Source organism: Cygnus atratus, chromosome 5 (assembly GCF_013377495.2).
Source record: "Cygnus atratus isolate AKBS03 ecotype Queensland, Australia chromosome 5, CAtr_DNAZoo_HiC_assembly, whole genome shotgun sequence".
In the NCBI taxonomy this organism is placed as follows: Eukaryota; Metazoa; Chordata; class Aves; order Anseriformes; family Anatidae; genus Cygnus; species Cygnus atratus.
In genome coordinates this window covers 41,986,863-42,008,736 of record NC_066366.1, presented here as the reverse complement: position 1 = coordinate 42,008,736, position 21,874 = coordinate 41,986,863, and the positions used below count along the sequence as shown (strand labels likewise).

The window sequence follows — 21,874 nt, the reverse complement described above, 5'->3', positions numbered from 1 at the left end:
AGCTGGGTTTGATCAGAGCCACTCAGAATCAGATTTTCATAAGACAGATGAGGAATCTTACTGCTGCTCTCTCTCATATCAGATGAGAAACTAAGGGGGAGGGGGAACGGGTCCTGAGGGAACGACACTACAATCAAGGGCTACGCGGTTCTCTCTCTGTCCCTCCACTGCTGCAATTTTCAAAGAAGTTTGCCTTAGGCAGTTTTAAATGATGGTGTCTCAATTCTGTAATCATCTTTCAAGAGCTTTTTCTTAAAGGGTGTTTTAGGTAAACCTAGTCCGTCAACTACACTTATGGACTCAGCAATCACAGGACCAATATGGCTCTGTATCTACCATGTCGCAGAATTTAGTGGTGGAAGATGTTCACCCAGACCATCTTTATCAGCCCCAAACAAGCTGTGCTTGCTTCCTTGCAATTAAACTGCCCACTGCCCCCTGACAAGTGGTGAGCCACTCCAAACAGCACTTCAGCCACATCCCTTGGGATATGTTATCTGCTCCACCCCATCCACTGTGCCTGCCAAGGCAGAGACTTCCTCGAACACCAGAGGCTCTAGATCCCAATGTTGTCAGCAGTCCCTGGAGGAGTTCAGGCTGGCCTGGACCAGCAGCAGAGGGGAAACCTTCAGGTTGGTCTGAGTTTGCCCTTCACTGCCCTTGCACAGAGATTCAGGGCAGTGCTGTAAGGGAGCAGCCAAGGGGAGCAGCCGGTGTGCTGACAGCGCCACACACAGAGTCACAGTGCAGAATCCAAGAAACTCAGCAGTTTCTGTCACCCTGCCCCAGGCTCCTCTCAGCCCACTCACACAACGTCCCAAACATCTTGCTTTCCTCTCGGTCTCCATTGCACTGATGCACAGTGCTTTGAGTCCATTTAGCTCTGCTCAAACTGTTCCCAGTGCTGTCTCCTGAGCCTCTGAAGCTCCCACTCACCATCTCCCTGACAGTTCCTGCCGTTCCTCTTACCCTTCTGCCTAATGCTTGGCCAGTAGAGCTGCTTTCTCCGTCACAAACTCCTTGCAGTCACAGTCCCTGGAATCCACCAGCACTTTGTGCATTCTGTAAAAACAGCAGCTCTCCGGGGAAGCAACCAGCAAACTTTGTCAGGAATGATGCAGGCAGCAATAACCCACACCATGCTCTTACTCTCAGCTCTGTTTGGAGCAATTTCATCATTGGTGCATATCTGCATGCAGTTCATGAGGTGTTTGGTATTTTATGGCTCTATTTATTCCAAGTGCCAGATATCCCGTGAGGGCTGCCTCCCACCTGACAGGCAGATGTCACTCCCCAGGAAGATGCAGGGACCATGGCATGTGCCCATTTCTTTCTCTCTCTCTCTCTCTCTCTTTCTTTCCTTTTTTTTTTTTTTCATTCTGTTCAAATGCAAAGGAGCTACTGCCACATGCTAGAAGGGTAAGAAGTCCTTCTAAAAATTGACATTGTATAGAGAGGTCTCACCGTTAGCTCTGCTTCCTTGAGGAGGCTTCCCAGCAGGCAGGAAGGGGTTTTGCCTTGAGGGCACAGATCTAGTGACTGTCCCCCTGCAGCTTTCCTCACCTGCAGGTCAGGTTCAGGTTGTCTGCATAGCATAGTCAGGCTTTCATTTCAATCAGCTCTCTCATTCACACACACTATCTGCTTTAAAATAACAAGCCGTTGTTCCCACAGACAGAGAATTGCACGTGTCACAGCCCAGTCCTCCAAGGGAAGCCCTGTACTAGGAGCTGTGCATCCCCCGAGTAACAGACAGAAAAGGGGAAGGGACTTCTGAAGACGGGGAAACAGTCTGTGCAGGAAGGAGAGCTTGCAGAGAGGTGCCGATCTTAGCTAACAAGCCCCCACTGCAGTGCTGAGGGGAAAAGTCCAAGGGCAATGTATTGAAGATACAGGCGTTGGGGGAGTGCAACCCAGCAGTGCAGAACAGGTGGACGTGAAAGGAACAAAGGGGAAGCTTTTAGCCAGCATGATGAAGTAGTTTGCTGGTGGAGAGGCAGAGAAAAATGCCAATACTTCTCACCCCAACAGGAAACAGCCCGTTGTAGCTGCATGTCAGAATGAGACACACAAACCGAGTAAAGCCAAATGAAATACCCAAGCAAAGCAGAAGCAGAGACTCTACTGTCCTGCTGGAGAAAGGAGCAAATTGAGGGGAAAGCCCTTCAACGTGAACTCAATTGTCTGTTCTCCCACTTTATGACAAAGAACAGTCTGTACTGGGGAGAAGCAGATCTTGAATGCTGCAGGAAAGGAAATAGCATTCTGCAGATAGCACTTCTTAAACTCTGCTGATAGTCTCCCATCTCCCATCTCACGCAGTTTCCCTGCTGCGCAGCGCTCAGTCACTGCTGCCCATTTTCCCTGTTGACATGGACAGAAAATTGAGCAATTACCCTTAAACTCCTCTCTCTCAGATTGCCCAGATTGCTACATACATAGCATTAAGCCCCCAATTGCCCCTGGCCAAAAGTGACTCAACGTGGCCTGTCCTCTAGGAATTAAACACTTTTTTGTTGCTTATGAAGGTTTATTATTCCTCAAGTTGTGCTGCATTAAATCCTGTTAAAGCAGGAGCCCATGGTGCCGAGGAGCTGGGCCCCACCATGCTAGGGTTCAGTTGGACACATATCAGCCTAGCAAAAGTATGTTATCCATTTTCTATGCCTATGTACTAACAGGTCCCAGTGTCTGTTCAGGAGGATGGGCACTGAGCTCAGAGCAGGTGCTGTAGGAAACCCAAACACCCGTCAACTAGACACACCAGAACTGTTGCTGGAGAGACACTGCACTTTTTCAAATCAGTCTTTCCAGCTTGGAGTTTTACAGGAGCAAATGGTGCTTTTAGTAAAACACATTTATTTGCTTCCTATAAACTCAAAACTGGCTCCTTTTTAAAATGGCTCTCTTGGCCTGGATAAGAAGAATTCCTATATGAATTCCTATCTTCCTATATGAAGAAAAAATATAGATTAAAGAAAATGAATTCTGAGCAAAGCCTGAGCCAAGGTACTTACTTCACTTGCAGGATTTTGACAGTCTGTATTGTGCATTATGGATAACTTGCACCTTCTGGGTTTCTCTGTGCACCTGCAAGGAATGGCTAGAACTGCATATGGTTCCATGCGTGTCCCTGTCTGGACCACCCGCTTACGACCTTCCAGGTTATTTGGTCTTTCCCCAGCCTTCCCACAGTCTGTGAAGCAACTGTTCTCTCCCAAAATCCCATGGAGATGAGTAATCAGATGCTATTTCATGCACAGTATGAATGGTAGTGAGAGAATTCTAGTTTTACTTCTGAAACTACAAGGCATAATAAAACCTAAAGTCTCCACTTGGCTGTGTGACCTTCCCTCCGTTCTCCACATGCCGAACCGTAGGCTCTGTCCAGGGCCTATGCTTTTTTAATGCTTCCTCCAACAGACTCCAAATTCTGAGCCTCTGGTCATTAGTGCCATACAAATGATCACAACCGAGCACACTTCAGATACATAAGGCTATCTTTTTAAGTGCACACAGTTTTGTCTTTCATTCTTTCAATAAAAAGGTTGGATGGGGGACAAGCGATGTTAATGGAACGGTAGAGCTAACCTTTCTAACAGGTTAAAGGAAGGCAGTCCAAACGTCTTGGTTGACAGCAGCAATCAGCAGGCAACCACACCCGTTCATATTAAGGCGTACAAGCTAACACATTATGCAGCACAAAATAACCATGACCCATCCCTGAGGACCCCCACACCAGGAAGGTCTGTGTGAAGGCAGGCCTATATGACTCAATTTACAGCACAACTGCGCAGTGCTGCTCCCTGCCTTCTACACTGGGCAGTTATTTATATCTCTCAGCTTATTCACAAAATTAATTTTAATTAGGTTCTGGAGTTTGTTTGTACGTCAGTTTTCTTGACTGCAATTACTAAGCCCACACAGAGAGCAGCTCTCCCAGAATTAGCCTGTTTGCACTCCCTGTAGAAATAGGACCACAAGCATGCAATGCACCGATCATTTAGAGATTTTCCATATGGAAATTAGATCTACAACCCAGCGTACCTGACTGTACTGGAAACTGCCTGGGTAGGAACCACAGCAAGATTAGCAGGATCCTTCTAACACATACATATAATCTAAAAATGAATTCTGATTAGCAAACAATCCAAAATCAACTATTAACCATAGGTTAGGTACAGATAAATAAGTGTATTATGACTTACCATGTCTTCATAGCACATTCTGTATCAATTCTACTCTGTACTTACTAGCTGAGGTGTGGGAGCACTAAAAGTCACATGCTGCTAACATATGGCAAGCGTTTTTACACTTAGTTAGCAAAGAAAGTTGTACTCTGAATATAAGCCCAAGTTTCAGTGAGAAGGACAGCACATATGCAAACAGTCAAATAGCTATTCGGAACAGACTATCAGCCTCAGTGATGTATGCTGAAGTCTATGAAGCCCAAGAAACTTCCCAGAGGGGAAATTAAGTCTATTCTGAAGATGCTGTAAAGGTGCCACTTCTGGCAGTCATATGTTGTAATGCTTAATTTGTCTGGAAGACCCAAATAAGCCTTCTACTCAGTCTCATTAACCATATTGATGTCTGATCCTTTGTGACTCCTACTAATTCTTCAAATACTTGAAGATATTTTACAGATGCAACGTTTTATACACAGTATAAAATTCTTAGCCCTTGAAAATTTAGGAACCTCCTAGAGACTTCAAAGAATTTCTATGTCCGCAGTCTTATAGTACTTCATACTGTGGATTTTTCCTGAGCATTTTCTTGGTTTATCCAGTGCTAGAAGAGTAAGTGGTATAAACTATAAAGAAAACTAGTGCTAAGTCAGGAGTCCAGTAGATTACACAGCAGCCTGTAGAGGGATGGGGTGGGATAACCTACCAGTACATATGTTTAGCTTATGCCCTCAGATATTGCATTTGGCAAGTGGATTCTTTAAATGAAGAATTCTGTCATGACAGAGGCCCCAAGAGAACTGTGCAGACACTCGTCCTGACTGGCACAAGACTGGGGTGTTATCATAAAACACAAGAGGGGCTTTAAGTAGAGCCTGCTCTCACCTAAACTAGGGGACAGCAGTGCTTTCTATCCCTGCTCTTACCCTTTTATTGGTCTTTTAGCTCTCTTCTTACCTCAGTGCACTATTCTCCATATGGAGGTAATCACAGAGGAAAGTGTCCCCTTGATGCTTTCCTTCTTCCCCAAGGCTTTTTGTTGTTCTGTTTTAATGAAGAGCCAGACTTAGACTGCAGGCTCACTTCCTCCTCCTCCTCTCTATCTCCTTTGCTCTCTCTCCCCATTTCAGCAGCTGGGAAACTTAAGCAGCTACTACATTTGTTTCCCTCCAGGGTGGGTCATTCCCTTGCCATTTCTAACCAGATGCCTCTGCTCACTTTACTGGAGAACCCCCAGACACGCATGAAGGCAATTCTTGCAGTCAAGTAGGTAATACCTTACCTCCTCCATCACTTGATACCTCCAGGCTCTGCTGTCTGAGACGATGGCTGCAGCAAAACACAAGAAGGAAATAAATAATTTCAAATGCAAGGCCAGAAAAGCATCCTGTGTCCCCTTTTTCCCCACAAGCCTTGTACCTGAGACAAACCCCTAGGTTTTTACACATGGCTTAGACAGCAGTGGCTGGGGTGAATCTGCTGGGAAAGCAGATGCTTCTCCCTCTTTCCATTATATGGGAGTGACAGAGCCGTCACCTTACTCCACACCCAGGGAACTACAGAGTGACCAGTCCTGACCCATACTGGGACACAAGACATGAATTCATGCCAGGTTCTGCATCCTTCCCATGTTCCAGATCTTGGTGTACATGAATTTAGAGTTGCATGCCCCTTCTCCATGAAAACAGATATAACGCTGTAAAAGAAGTCTTAGCAACAAGAGGAACTTACTCTTCTACTTCTTCCGCACGCTTTTTTCCTGACCTGTAAGACAAGGAAATGCTTATGTTTAGAAAAGGCTAGAAAAACTTACAAAAAAGCACACCTTTCCCTATATCACTCTTAATGTGCAAAACAGTTCCTGCACCTGGGTCTGATATCACACAACGCTCCTTTAAAAAGTAGTTCTGAGTAACCACTGAACCAAAGTCCCTGAATGCATCAGGTTAAAGCTGAAACATTTAGATCCCAAAGACAGCCAGACACAGGTACAGTGAGAGCAACACACACTGTTTTTTTGTTGTCTTTTTTTTTTTTTTTTAGTTTCTCAGATCCTTTTTCATCCTCTCTGCCATCAGCTGTGGGTAAAGCTTGCCTTACCTGAGTACAGAGGTTGGCACATTAGGAGTGAAGAAAAATACATACTTTGTCTACCTACCCCTGAGAGATCGGCAGGTTCTTCCTGCCCCTGGTTGTGCTTTAAGATTATCTGGTTGCCTTTGCAGGTTAGGAGCCCTACTTGAGCCGGCCAAGTTCAGGTCAGACACGCTGTCGCTGCAGTAAATCAGGGTTGATCCAGCTGAGTTAACAGGAGTTCATAATAACAACGTTGAGGGGGGGAGGCACTGGCAAATGGCAGCTCCCTTGCTCTCCACCCCAGCAAGCCCAGAAGTAATTCAGTTCCGATTAGGAACGCTTGTTCAATATTCAAAATGTAAAACATGGAGGTTGCTGAACCAGCACTTTGAAAAGTTAATTAAATGCCAGGTTTCTTTTTAGCAGATACTCCATCACTCGCTGATTGCTTTGGCCATTTTGCAGAGTGAAGTTTCATCTCTATGTGTTGGGAATAAATATTCTCCCCTCCCTTAAGTCAGGGCACCATGACAAGGGATACATGGGGCTCTCCCCTACCACATGCACTGTCCCAAGACACAACAAGATGCAAGAGAAGCTGCTTCATTGCCTTGCACAGCTCCTTTCAAAGCAGTTGCGTGATATGGGGCAGACTTTTTATCAGTTCTCTGTTCTAGCAGGCCACCATCCTCATCTAGTTCTCCTGTGAACAGTCTGCTCTTGTAAGAGCAAGGAGCAGGACACAGAGAATATCTAGCTATGAGAAGGAGAAAGCCCCTTGTCTCCACTGCTCTCCTTGGAGCTTGCAGTCTGTGAGAAGCTAAAAATGAGACCAAATCAGTGATCTGAGCTCTATAACATCCACTGCTATGATCAGAACTGCAGCCATATAAGTGACATCTGCACCCAAGCTTTCAGCTACATTTGCACCCTTCTGTTCATGCCAAGGCAGAAGTACAATGGAGTTGGGGACTTCAGGAGCGTTCTTTCAGTGAGAAGCAATTGTCCAGTTGCATCCTTTTCCCCAGTTTTGTGAAGCCCCTGATACTATGGAGACAGGAAGGAATGGCTCTAGAGAGCCCACTGCCAGCTCATGCTGGTGGATGGTATCTGAAAAGACAGATATGAAAAGATGATGCAAGATTTATCTTCTCTCTCCCCCTTCTGCCTTCACAGAACTGCTTCCCACACCCTGTCTTCAGACCCTTGCCCTCACAGTGGGATCATTTCCTGGAGGTTCAATCTAGCCTCTTCTTAGCATGATCCCATACTCTTGATAATTGTCCAACCCCAAATAACCCTTTTCTTTCCATCAGTACTCACACTTCTTACATCCTTGCTCATTGCCTGTCCCCAGGCAAGAGTGCAACACTCCAGATGCTTCTACTTCCCAGGAGAGGGCCTTGCTATCCCCGTAAGCAATTTCTGTTTCTTTTTCCTGAGCTCCCTGTCATGGCAGAAATCCAGGTGGCCCAATGGGAAGGCAGTTGTAAGTTAGTCCTAGAGGCAGAGACTATTACGCTCATTCTCAGACTTAAAACGTTCCCAGCTTTTCCTGGTTATGTTAGAAAAGGATTCATCGAGGGCAATAGGCAAACATACACAGTGAGAATTCACCTTACTGTTCTAGATGACTCCAAATCTGGGCAGCTTTGCTGCAGGTCCCGATGCCCTTGCTCAGGTTCAATCTTCTGCCCTCACTCACATTTTCATATTTTGTACAATACACTCAGACTTCTACACAATTCTAGAATAGTGTAGTTTCAGCATTCCCAAAACTATCTTTAGATTTGCCAAATAGCTTTACTTTATTATGAAATAGCTGCATTGTATTGGAGAAAATGGTAATTTGGGGAATAAAGTCATAAGCCAGGAGAGAACAGCAGTAGTGCCTGCTTTAATGCTTGAGTCTGGGTGTTAGAATACTCTCCTACCAAACAGGACAGTTCTCTCCAGGGAGAACTAAATCCCCACTGTCAGCCCCTCCAGGGGAATACCCCAGTCCCCATGCTTCAGGGCACAAAGGTGGCAGTGGATGATGCCAGCCTCTCGTGTTGACAGTACCGTGGTTTACACAGAGCATTTAACTACCAGGGGAAGTAGAGCGGGAGCTAGAAATGACTGCTGTTCTGTTTAGGAGAGACATCTGCTTTCAGTCACCTGCACTACAGAGGTTTGTTAATATATGACTTGGAACAGCATCAATTGATGAAACTGGCATTTCAAACCAGCTCACAGGTAGAGAACTATCAGGGATTTATGGTATGAAATTTCTGGAGTGCCAGCAGAAATTGCAGAAAACCCTATGTGGCCTTGATGACCAAGCTACTAGGTAAAGAAGATACCAACCAGCTTACTATTTCCTTTCATTTTTTTTATGGAGCCTTAAACACAGAGTCTTCCTTTTGTTTTGTTTAATGACATGTTACTGTTTAATTCCTTGTTTCAGTCTGGAAAACAATTACAAAATATTTTTGGTTTGTTCCTGACTAATGTTTTGCTTTTTTGGCCCTACTGCATCATCTAAATCTGAGAGAAAAGACAAGCTTTGCCCCATGTCTTAAAGTTAAAAACATTCAAGGCAGTAAGGAAAGAAAGGTGTTAACAGACCCTTAAAATGTGCTCTGCCTCCAACCCTGTGGACTTCATAAGCTTAGCTGAGGGCTAAGCAATAGAGGGAGATACTGTACCGGCAGAACCAGCCACCTGCCTGTCCCTTTGGTCTCCAGGTGCTGTTGAAAGCCCTGCAGGCATTCTTTGTGAAGTTACCACACTGCTTTAAGTATAGTGGGGTACCCAGTCCTGAGAAGTGTCTCAGCTTATCAATGCCAACTGCAACATGCTGAGACCAACATTTCATCCTGTAGGAATATCATGCCTGGCTACACAGCATCCTCCCCATCCACCACAAGGGCACAGCTTTCTAGTGATGAGTGGAAGCAGGCACTGAAGAAACCAGACTGTAAACTCAAGCCAATATCGATAGATTTCCTACCTTTTTCTTGTGCTCTCAGCAAGTGCGCTGCCCTGGTCTGTTTGCTCCAGCAGGAGGCACAGTACAGGGAAGGCAGCAACAAGCATCCACAAAATGAACAATTGTGTAAGAACTATAGAATACAACACAATACAATTGTTCTGCTGGAAGGGACCTCCAAAGATCATTGAGTCCAACTGCCTGACCACTTCAGGGCTAACCAAAGTTAAAGCAGATTATTAAGGGCATTCTCCAAGTGCCTCTTGAACACTGACAGGCATGGGGCATCAACCACCTCACTAGGCAGCCTGTTCCAGTGTTTGACCACCCTTATGGTAACAAATTTTTTCTTACATCCAGCCTGAACCTCCCATGGCAGGGCTTTGTGTGTATAGATACATCCATTCACGTAAGGGCAAACAAAATAAAGCAATCTTGTGAGCAGTGCTCAGAAATGCATAGTCTGCTGTATTATATACCAACGACCATCAGTTTTTGCGAGAGTGATACCTCTGTTTCTCTCATTCCTTCTGATAGACCCACTGCTTCTGGATGGCCAAAGAACATGGACTGACCCTGTCATCTTTAAACTTTGTTTCATTTCAAGGCTGTCTGTGCTCCCAAACAGACCCAAAATCCTAGAGTGTTCCCTCAGGCTTTGGCCAGCTGCTGATCCCCTCTCTGTTTCAGGGTGTCGAACAGCTGAGAAACTGGGCAGAAGACCCCCGACAAACCCCAGTTCACCTTGCTAAACAACTCCTACTACGCAGTACCTATTTCTCTCCAAGCTGTGTGCTGCGGCAGAAGATACAAATCCGATCTCACTCTGGAGTGCTGAGTTAGCTCAGTTCTGGCCAGCAGGAATCCTCCCTCCGTGTTAATGCCAGGGGGCTGAGCCCCAAAAACGAGGCTTTCCCCCAGCAGCACCCCAGCACCCAGCTCAGCCGGCTGGGAGCTTCCTAGAGCCGTGCTGAAGGGTGAAAGGCAGGTCTAATGTAGACATGATCTCCGTTAAACTGTTTCTTTCTCATTTAATGGCCTACCACGGAGATCTAAATGGAGATAAAGTAGCAGGGCTCAGAGAACCGCCAGGATGCTATCTTTATGCGGCATGACAATGGGCAGTGCTTAATTACACACCGTTAACCTATTTTAAGCAGGGGACATAACTGGGATGAATGGGGGGAAACGTCCTTGAAACCTCCTAATGCCCACAGCTCGCGGGGGCCGCGGCTGGCTGAGGGGGGCCGGACACCGGCACCTCACCGCACAGGGTTCCCCCCAGCTCCGCCCCGAGGCCTGGAGGCAGCGGCGCCCCGGGGAGGGGGGAGAACCGGGCCGCGGCCGCTCGGGGCTGAGCCCCGTGAGGCGGCGGGGGGCGGCGGAGGCCTCAGGCGGGCCGCGGCCGCCCTCTGCCGGGCGTCGGCGGCGGCTGCCGGGGCCGTGAGGGGACTTGTTGCCGTGGGGCGGGCGCGCCGAGGGCGGAGGGTGCGGGTGTTTCACAAGGCCTGGCGTGTCTGAACCGCTTCTCGGCGTGAATCACGCGGAGCCAGAAAAGTGCTTCAAGCTGCCCTCTTGCTAAAAGGAAAAAAAAAAAAAAAAAAAAAAAAAGGGCGGGGGGGAATGTCCTGGTGTTGGAGATGTGTCTTGTTTTGAGAGAGCAGGGCGATCAAAGGGAGAGCAGAGAGGGGCTGTGTTCTGGGCAGCGTTCTGCCTGCGTGCTTCCGTCCCAAACCATACCCACAGGTATGGCTTGGCTCGGTCTGCAGGGAGACACGAAGCCTTTTGCCTCCGGGGCACTGACTGTAATTCAGGTCTAGGCCTGAGGGAGGGGAAAAACATGATTTGAAAAAAAAATAAAAAATAAAAAAAAGGACATTGTACGCTCTTGCTCAAGTATTTTTTTAGTGCCCATCACCGCAGCGAGTGGGTGGTGAGCCACGAGTTGCAGCTTGTTCAATAGCCTAAGGCACAGCTAGTTACACATCCACAGTGACGCACAGGCGCGAACTGATCGGCTCTCCCAGCTCTCCAAGTGTGGGCCTCGGCCACTGCTTGTTTGCAGAGGCACAGGGAGTGAAAAACACTCATCAGAGCTGTACAGAACCACAGCCCCTGCTGGAAAGGAGTACCACAGCCCGTCTTCTCCCCTATTCCATTTCACCTTCCTTGGGGCTCCCTTCGGTTGTTCAAGTTTATACCCCCTCTCCCTGGGCTGTGGCAGCCTGGAAAAGGCAGGTTTGTCATGATAAAATCAGGGAGTTAAATCTCTACATCTCCTAAAATCAAGGCAGGCTTTGCCATCAATTTCAGCAGAGCCAGGACTACAAGGAGCCTTTATTTCTGTCACTGCGTGGCACCTCACAGCCCTCTGCTTCCGGACACTGGGACACACGGATGTATGTCTGCATCTCCTCAGTGGGGTTTTGGGCAGACACACGTGTGTGGAACCTGCAATGGTCCCACAGATGACTTTCCAGCACCTCACAGCCTCCCTGGGGTGCCTGGCCCACATGTTGAGCACACTGCCCAGAGCACTGCATGGGAGGAAGAAGGACCCAATAGATGCTGTGGCTAACCAGCTCCAGCTGAAACGAGCTTATGAGGCACTCATTATTCAAACTGTAACAAAAAATGTTCTTTCTCCTCATGTCCTAATACACAGGCTTGCTTAACAGAAGCAAGTAAGGAGGAAAGCTCTGGCAAGCAGGACTTTAGGAACTGGCACAAGGGAACAAGGGGACAGACGGAGTTCACAGGGGTCACTGAACCTCAGCCTACTCACTGCAGCGGCCCCGTAACAGATGTTCCCAGGGCTCCCCAACTCGCTCACTGGTAAAGAGCTGACCAGCAGAGCTGCTCAGAGCTCCCACTGAGCAACAGAAAAACAACAACACTCAATACAAATTCCTGCTGTGTGGGAAAACAGCGCTGCAGTTTCTGGAGGTATCCACCACACATCTTCGTTCCCTGAGAACAGGGGCTCCTGTCCAAGAGATCACGTCTTTGGTCTCCAGTAACCACCAGGGCCAACTCTCACACCAAATGGCTTCTGAGGTTACAGGAGCATTGCAGTTTCCATTTAAAGGGAAACATACACTGCTGATCCCCATGGTTACACAGAAAAACTGACTGCTAAAGGGGACAGAACTAGAAAGGAAAGAAAAAGAACCCAAGCTTGCATGCCTTTTTTTTTTTTTTTCCAAATCCCACAACAGAAAACAAACTCTTCAGTCTGTAGGACCTGGCCAAAGTCCTTTTATTTGTGATTGGCCTCACTGAAAACATTTAAATTTAAAAAAAAATCCAAAGAACTAGGTATTTGTTACCAAGTGCCACCTTGTGCTATCATCTGAGAGCCACAGTTCTGAAAGAAGGCATTTTAAGAACTTGGGTTAAGGATTTCAGAATAGTAGAGGGGTGATATGGGGATAGGGGAGGACAGAGAGGGAAATAGGGTCAAAACAGCAGATCAGATCCACAGGTACACTGCATTAAGTCAGACTTCACAGTCAATTTAGAGGTGACCTACAAAGGCCAAACAAATTTTTAGCCTTGGCTTTGATGTATACAAAAGGGTTGGTTGCAAGTTGTCTTCAAGAGGATTTTGCTTTTTTAAACTCAAAATATTTGGGAGAGCAAGAATGGTCTCCCGTGGATGTGCTGGTAAATTCCTTGGAGATGCAGAGAACTAAGGAAGGAAAATCAGAGAGACTTCACTGTGAGCACACTTTGCCACCTCAGCAGCTTACCTGGACTGTTACCAAAATGTCCGACTCCCAGTTTTGTCATGCAAACTCCATTGTCTAGGGTAGTTAGACTTTACAACCTTATTAGTTCTTCAGCTGCTTAGTATCTTTCAGGAAAAAGCCAAAGAAAACTTCACTAATAAAAAAAAAATCAGCAGAAATATAGCTATAAAAAAAAAAAGAAAGAAAAAGGAAGGAAAAAGCCCAACTCTTTTTCGAGGTTCCTCTGAGCACTGCAAAGACACAAGTATGGGCATAAGCCTAGCATTTTCCCTTTGCAGGAAACCCTTGCAAGTCACACTGTGCAGGATTAAAAGGAAAAAAAATCCCCCATCACAGCCATGCTACTGAGGGATTCTCAGGTGACTCTTTTGTCTTTTAGGGAGTTTCATTTTTCTGCCAGTTATCTTTACTGAGTCTAAACAGAAACACCAAGGAGAGCTCACCCCAGCAATGACATGGAGGGACAAGAGGACAAGAGCCTGTTAGCATTCCTGGAACATCCAGCTTATTAAAAAAAAAAAAAAAAAAAAAGGAGGGAGAGAGAAGGAGAGGAAAAAACCCACCCTGGGCCTGCACACTGCAGCTTACCGCCATCTTGATGTCCTTGATGCGTGTCGATGGTGTGGAGGCGGCTGGCACCAGAACAGCCCAAGAGAAGGAATGAGAGGCCAATGGAGATTTATGTGAGGAGAGTGAGATGGACAAGGTAAAATTGTCAGGAGGAGTTGTTAGAAAGTAAAATATATTGTGACAATTCCACTCCTGCCGTTCATCAATAAACTGACAGATCATTTAGTGTCAATTAGGAGTGATAGATGGACAAGTCCCCATGATCCTGGGCCAAAATTAATGGCTGGGAGGGAGAGGGTGATTGAAAATGACGGCTGACATTGAGAGGAAAGTCCTGAAGGTCCCCAAGGGGCCATTACTTGCCTCATTCCCTTGCAGATCAATGCAGGGACAAACCCAAAAACAGACACTTCAAGACAAAACTTAATCAGACTTCCTTTTCTTTCGTCTCCTTCTAAGTTGTGCCCCCTCACTTGGTAGCCTCAATCCTTTGTACCTCTACTGTGCTCATCTCTGAGGACATCCACAGATGGCTGCAGGATGCAGAGGGAAGCTGCTGTCTTCCCCACAGCCAGAAGCCTGGCTCTGCTCCTAACATGGCAGTGTCACAAGGAAGCCCAGCCTGAGATTTATCTCAACATTGCTGGACTGGGAGTAGAGGGCAGACGCAATGACACGAGCTTTCCCCTGCCATGCCAGACAGAGAAACTCATGAGCACTTTACTACTCCCACTTGCAAGACAGGGATGGCCAGAGGTTCTATAAACCAGACACTCTTGAGGATCATTTCATATAGATACAACACAGGATAGTTTAAGCCCATCTTTTTGAAACAGGAGGTTTTTAACTTTAGCTACCTCTAGAGACCTTGAATCATAAAAAACCTTAATCTCTTAAATAACTTTCCTCCAGCTCCAGGGTGCAATCTCACCACTGCCCACCCTCCAGAGCCCTAAATCATGTCTACACATTGCTTGGGTTACCAAAACTGTTCCGCTCTAAAGGTCACCCCAACCGCATCCACTTCCTTCTGACAGGGCCTTGATATCCTGTGAAATGCATTCCTGGACACTGTACCAACACACGTTCCAAATTGTTCTGGTCATTCTCCTAAACAAGCCTTGATTATTCCAACTCCGTATGACCTACCCCTCAGAAAGGAAAGATTTCAGCTGTGGCTGGAGCACCTGTTGCTAAAATGCCAGGATCCCTATAGAAGAGAGGAGACACACGTGCAGGCGCTGGAAGGGATTTCCTCCTGAAAGCAGCACTTGCTTTTTGCTTGGAGGGCCACCTGAAATGAGCTGTGTTTATTCGACAACAACCCCAGCTGCTGCCTGGAGAACTGCATGAAATTTAAGGGGCTCACCACAGGGAGGTTTCAAGACCAAAGGGAACAAGGACCCAGGTAAACTGGAAGTGTCCCTAGAAGAAAAGAAAGAAGAAAAAAAAAAAAAAGAAAGAAACGTACTAACAGGGACAAAAATGGAAGAAATTCTGTAAGGATAATCAGCTATAAGTAAAGTCTGATAGATGAGATCAGCACAAGCTGGAATTAAACGGATCTTGGAAGCACCTCTCCTTTGTCAAATCCTCACTAGTGTGCAAAACTGAGTTCCCCTTTCCTTCTCCCATTGGCAGGCACTTTGTGTTTCTTCCTTCTGATGCAGGAGATAACTCGACAATAAAACCTCTGCTTTGCTTGTCACAAGTGTCAACACTGATGTCATTAAGGACATCAGCACAGCCTTCAGAATGGCACTTGGGCTCCATCCAGTGGTTGGAGAGCTGCTTCTCTAGAAAAAATCTGATGTAATTACTGTTATTTATATAATCTCAGCAGGGTACTAGGACCCAAGTGGCTGCCTAGGTTCTTGGCTGGTCCCCTTTCCTGTAACACTGCGGCTACAATATTGCTGGGGCAGCGAGGGGACTGCCTCTTCTCACAGAGAGCTGTTCTCTCTCTGTACAAATTAAAATAAGTACAGCAGCTTCAGTTGCAGAGGGCCCTCTCAGTAAGGAATAAAAATTCTTCTGTCACTATTTTGCACCATTTATTTGCTGATAGCAGAGGCCAAGTCTGAGGGTTTGCTCAGACACTTATCTGCAGTGCTCATTATTACCCATATTTACAAAATGGAACTCCTAGTAATGACAGATGTTTTACAGAGGTTCTGGAAGTCCAAAGAAATCTCTCCATGCTTGACTTTTGAAAATTTATCCAAAAAAAAAAAAACCCACCATTTTAATAGCTCAATAGTTGGGAATTTAAATATCTGACACTATGCTATGGGGACTTGTGATAAAATTACCTTATCTTACTTCCACACAATCTGTGCAAATTAATTTTAAAACCAGTTACAGGCTGGAAAAAGGGGTCTCCTCCTCTTCTTATCTTGCAATAGTCTGAGACAGCACTAGTCTGATGGAAGGAACCAGCAAGATGGCGAGAATATCTGCAAGTTTACCTAGGTATGACAAGATCTGGGCAGGTAAGGGACTAAAAAGGAGCAGCAAAGGTAGAAAAAACAGGAAACCACGTTGCAAATGAAATTCTACTCTAACATGTCCCAAATGGAAATACAAAGAACAATTTCAAATCATCATTTCACACTGATAAGACTTTGAACTAGAAATACAGCAGAAAAGAGTTTAAGTATCCCTGCAGGGAAAGCAACAAGTGTGCAGTTGCAACTGGCTGAATCTGTCAGAAACAGAACTAAAAGCTTAGACCTCAAATAGGGAAGAGAACACACAGACAGTGACAAGAGTACTTCACAAGTGGCTGCAGTATCCCATCTGGCCTACAACATATTCACACAACACAGAAAATCGAACTGCAGCCACTCTGCTCACCCTTTCTTTCTAAGCAAAAGATCACGGATTTCAATACTGTCAGTTTGAAATTACTTAAAATTACTGAAAGCAGTATGCTTCCCAAGCGTAGGCTCAGTTACACTGGCATAGGAGTCCTTATAGCTGCACCAGATATATCAAAAGAAGCATGTTATTCTAGTGTAATTACATCTCCCCTAGTGAAATTGGAGCAAGTCAACATGATGGGCTTCCAAACTGAGTCAAATTGGTAGAAAAGCTGTGGGGAGATAAAGCCTGAGAAAACAGAAACAAGAAAGCTGCAGCAACATTGGTATGACATCAGCCGATGACTCAGACACTTCACATGAGGGCTCTACTCTGGGATATGTCACAAAGACAGCCTCACAGGCCAGCATCTCAGACTTTTCTGAGGAAGAGAAGGAGAGAGGGAGAGAGATCACCCTGTTGAGAATCCGCCGCTGAAGGAAAGAACTGTCAGGGAAACGGTTGTACAAAAGTCTCATCCCTCCTATGCCTAAAGAAAGTCATAACAAGACTTGCCATCATAAAATGCATTCCATAAAAGCTCTTAATACAAAGGAAGAGAATGCTGTCAGATAAGGCATGATACTGTATGCGTGAAAGAGCAAGGGGCACGTCTTCATCTCACATCCCACTGGGCAGGGTCATACAGGTAGAAAGGTCTGCAGCCTCCTAGCTCCTGTTCTGCTTCTTCAGCTGAATTGTGTCCAACCTCGTAGGAGCGTTTACTCCAAGCACCTGCTGTATCTATAAACCATGCAATTGGGATGCTAGAGAAGTGTCACTGACAGCTACTGCAATCTATCAGATGAGGCTCAAGTTAAACCATGGAAAACATCCTAGAGTAGCACACAGCACAGTGCCATTACATTAGGAACCCACACACTGTCCTTCAGGGCACATTAGGCTCAGTCCTGAATAACTATATTAGCTCCTATCCAGTCCCTCACGTAGCCACCAATTACATGATTTATTTTTCCTAAGCAATGCAATTCACCCTTGTTCTCTGCTATCACATTTCCATAAAGCTTCTACTTGGTTCTACAAAGAGCTGATTTATTCTTCGGAGACAAACAAAGAGCGATAGTTTTCCCAGAAAAGTACTGTTTTGCAGAATATTGACAACCTTTCTCACCTCCTAAGAAATACTGACTACGTAACAGGTCTCTGGATGCTCTGTCCCATTCTCAGGGTTCCAGGAAAGAAAATATATAACTTTTCCAGAAATCTGAGTGCCTCCAAAGCACATGTCCAGACATATACACTCTTACTATAGGCCTTAATGTATACAAGCAATCTCATACCGCTCCATGGCAGAGGCCTTCAGTTCAGTGAATAGAAAATATAACACCAGCGTAACTTCACAGCTTAAAAAATAATTAATAGATTGAAATCTCCTCCTAGTCTGAACTATCTTTTAGTTTTGATACCCATTCTATTAGCATGTCTGAATATTTCCTTTCTATTAGATGTCCTTCATAAGCATCAGGCTTCTCAACATACATTGCACAATTTGTACAGTTTTTTCTTCCATCTCTTCTCTCTGACCATCTCCATCCATCTCCATTATAGCACAACCCCATACACACATACACATTGACAAATTTGACCTTTACTGTCAAGGCTAATCACTAAATCCCGAACTGTTCATTGCACACTTGTCAGTGGGACACTGTCATGTGTCATTCTCCTGGAAAGGACGCAGGCAGTCAAATCCCACCCCACCAGCTCCTGTATTTAACATGCTCATTATGTTCTTGGGCTCCTTCCAGTTACTACACCAGGTGAGGAATACACTGCCTCCCACAGACAGAGATGTGTACACACTTCTGAGCCCAGCCAGAAGTGTCAAATTATAAAGAGCATTTGCTAGTGGAACCGTGCAAGAGCAACACTTCAAATGGTTTCAACACTTCAAATGGTTGAATCTGCAAGATTCAGAATTTTTTTTTCCAATGCCTGTGGCAGTAAAGCCCAACCAGTGATGTTCAGTTAATCCACGCCTAAGCTCTTAATAAAAAAAGAGGTGAGTACTCACTTGGTAGGTGCCAGTACAGGATCATCTGCCCAGCCTCCTTGCCGGCGTGGGGGTTTGGGTGGTGGATCCTTTAATAAAGAGGAGAGACACGTTACAGCCAGCTCCAGTCAAGCCAAAGTCAAGCCACTTCTGACACCATGTTCACACATACTAAAGTAACAACTTACCAAACAGAGAGACAATGTTTAAGATGCTGTTTAATCATAAATAAAAGGAAGAGATATATTGCAGGACAGTTTTTTAAGTGTCTTTGTAAGCAAAAGATGTACCACTAGTCAACATCTTGACAAGTTGCAGGTCTGTGTGTCTTTGACTTGCCCAAGACACAAAGGAGATTTGATCTGCAGAGGACGCGCTGTCCAAGGCACGTTTCACGGGGAACACCTTCATTACCTATACTCACATTTCAGCTGGGAGCATCGCATTTTACATGTTTGCTAGGGCACAGGTCAGTCAGCACACATTTTAGACAACTCATTTTAGATGAGGAATTGTTCCCTCAAGTGTCTGCTTTCCTCCACTGGCTAGAATAGGAAGTTAGACGACAAGTTCAGATACGGACAGACATATCAAAGACCTCTAAAGTTAGGGGAGACAAACCCTAACACCACCACCACTTCTGAAACACTAAAGGGAAAGTTCATTTGGAGCTTAAAGACACTCCCTGCTATGTTCTTGCACTGTCTTGTGTGGCACTCCGCCGCATGGCAAGAGAAGACAAGCATTCAGCTTGGGGCTTACGATGGGAATTTTCAAAGACTGGGCGCACCGTGTGGGAGCTGCCCATCGTCTTCTGCAGTCTGGGGCTCAGCCCCCTGCCTGAAGCACCTCGTACAGCAGTGTCTTCAGTGTTTTGTGTGGCAGGCAGTGGTGAAAGCAGGGGAGCAAGGTGAACCCCGTGGATGAACTTAAGTTTATGTAGCTCCCAGTTGATGGTGCCCAGCTGCACAGACCTGTGAAAGGACCATTGGAAGAAGGGATAATTGGGTAAAGTGACGTCTGAAAGTGAGGAAAACATGGTCAAGGCAAAGGTGTCTAAGCTAGAGAAATGGAGAGGGGACATGTGGCTCCCACAGCTTTTAAGAAAGGGAACAGACTGGGTGACTCCTGAGGATTTCTGACTTGACAGAGGGGAGCTTGCATGTGTGGTGGGGTCAGCCCCGAGCCAAAGCCAAATTGTCTCTTGCCACAGATGAGGAAGGGGCTGAGCTAACCCCTGATGGTAGGGGTCTCCCGTGTTTATTTCTTGAAGCAGAAGCATTGTTTGTGAGTGTGGGAAATGAAGAGAGCCTGCCAGGGGCAGCCGCTGCCTGCTGCAGGGAGGGGGCACGACCCTGCATAGCTCCCTGATAGGAGCAAAAATAGTCATTCTCCAAAAATAAACAGGGAGCAGGAATGAGGCAGGAGCTGCAGTCCCAAAATACCAGCTTTCTTCGGCAAAGGGAGCACAGGAGGGCAGAGGAACAGGCAGGGAGCGTGAAACGCAGGAAACAGCCTCCTTATATGGGCTCATCCGCAGGGGACAGAGCTCAGCCGACTGGAATGGCCATGTCACAGAATGTGAAGCCTTCGGGGGCCCAAGTGAATGGAGTTTTCTGATCTTTAAATGATTCCCCCAGATTCTTAAGATGCCAAACCAGAGAAGAGGCTGCAGTGCCAAAAAAGGAGCATTTTGAATTCGGTTGATCTGGACACACCCAGAGCCCAGGAAAAAGGGGAAAAACACACCACATATGGGCGTGCGTGCCCACATAAACATCCCTATTCCCATTACACACACCCCTACCTCAAAAACACACTCCCTCCCACGCTGATCCTTCCCATGCAAACAACCCTTCTCCCTCCTCCCCGCATGCCATCCCCCAGATCAGCAGCGGCCCACGTTCCCTTACAACTCCTCGCAAAGGCACACCGAGGTACACACGTGCCACCAAAGAGCTTGGGCAGAAGGCTGAGGGAAAACAGCATCTCCAGAGCATTCCCGTGTACTTGCAATTTCAAAAACCCCATCCCCAAAACTAATCTTTAACTCCAAGATAAGTCAAGCTGGGCACTCCAGATGAAAGGGTGCTGAGAATGACTGCCCCAGTGCTTGCACAGGACATGGCTCCATTGTGATTAGGGGCTTGATTCCAACATCTTCCCAATTTTATAATGTTTTCCCATCGATCATACGCATCAGGCAACCGCGAATGTCTGTCAGACCCTGACAAACAGCTCACATACACCTACAGGCCTTCTATTCCTCTTGCAATAAATCAGGCAATTCTTTTTGAACTGCCCACAGGAGCACTAGCAACAGGAAAGGCAATGTTAACTGTCAGCCGAGGATAAATAGTTTTTCTTCGTCGGTTGCCTGTAAAGTGCCATAATAAGGTCACACGCCACATGCACTTTTGTCAAGTAAATAAACTTACCTTCATATGCCTTCCCATTTCTAAAATGTAATTTACAATTGAGAATGCAACGTCGTGCATGGCGATAATATGGTCATGGTTAGGGGCCTTGCAGCTGCAAGCAAGAGCTTGAGGGAGAAAGTGAGAAGAATGTCAAGCCTGGAGGGAGCAGGGCAGAAATGGCAGATGTAGTTCTTCTGTAATGGAGCAAACAGGCTCCTGAACACACTTTTCTGATGAAAAAGACTGTGGGCTTTAAATGATTAGCACCTGCTGGTACTATGTGCTATATCTTGGGCAAGAGTTTTATTATATAAAGCTATGAAGCCAAAGCAATTTAGCATTCAAAACACTGAGACTCCACCAGCTCCTGACAACAGTGTCCTCTCTCATGTCCTCTCTCAACCACACCACTTACTAACCACTTGTTTGCTGTGGTTTGCTTTTCTGCTTAAGTTTTGCCAGTTATCTCCAGAAGATTTTCCGTACCTTAGTTTCTGCAGATTGTGTGCTTGTATGGGCATGTTGCCATGGTCTTATTTTATTTCTTCTCAGAAATTCAGTTCAGTGCCATTTTCATGAAGGCAGGATTTCCCAAGCCTTCTTCCCAACACTTTCATACTACCACCGTAATCAGGGTTTTATCTCTGCCTTTGAAAAATGACTGGCCTTGCTCGGTGAGCCTGAATTCCATCTCTCTTGCATTAATGCAGAAACGCTACCTTCTTCTTTATCTGTAGTCAGGCCCCTTCTTATCAGACAGGTGTTCGATTCTAATTTGGCTTCCTCATTAAGACAGAAATTTCCAACATACTTGTCAGATCATGTCTGCTGTTTTGAAGGTGCTAGTCGGATATCGCTTCCCTCACGGAAGCAACTAACCTGTGTCTCTGTGGGTCCTGAGGATCCAGCAAAGTTTCTGTTAAGACCCACCACAACGCAGGCAGATTACGGACACGTTGGGTCCCTCAGATTCTCAGGAGGGTCTGGAAATGTGAATTAATTTACCTTCATCAACATGA

At 46.0% G+C, this 21,874-nt stretch overlaps 1 protein-coding gene across 3 annotated transcripts in view; it reads right to left on the bottom strand.

The window, feature by feature from the left end:
* The window catches only part of IFT43 (intraflagellar transport 43), a 48,452-nt gene that overhangs the window by 13,321 nt on the left and 13,257 nt on the right, over positions 1–21,874 (bottom strand). For all 3 annotated transcript variants that reach the window (XM_035539412.2, XM_035539410.2, XM_035539409.2), the window contains 3 exons: positions 18,457–18,524; positions 5,919–5,951; positions 5,470–5,516 (listed from right to left, as the gene is read on the bottom strand). In XM_035539412.2, coding sequence (XP_035395305.1) covers positions 5,470–5,516; positions 5,919–5,951; positions 18,457–18,524 — 148 coding nt within the window. The remainder of the gene's footprint in view (positions 1–5,469; positions 5,517–5,918; positions 5,952–18,456; positions 18,525–21,874) is intronic.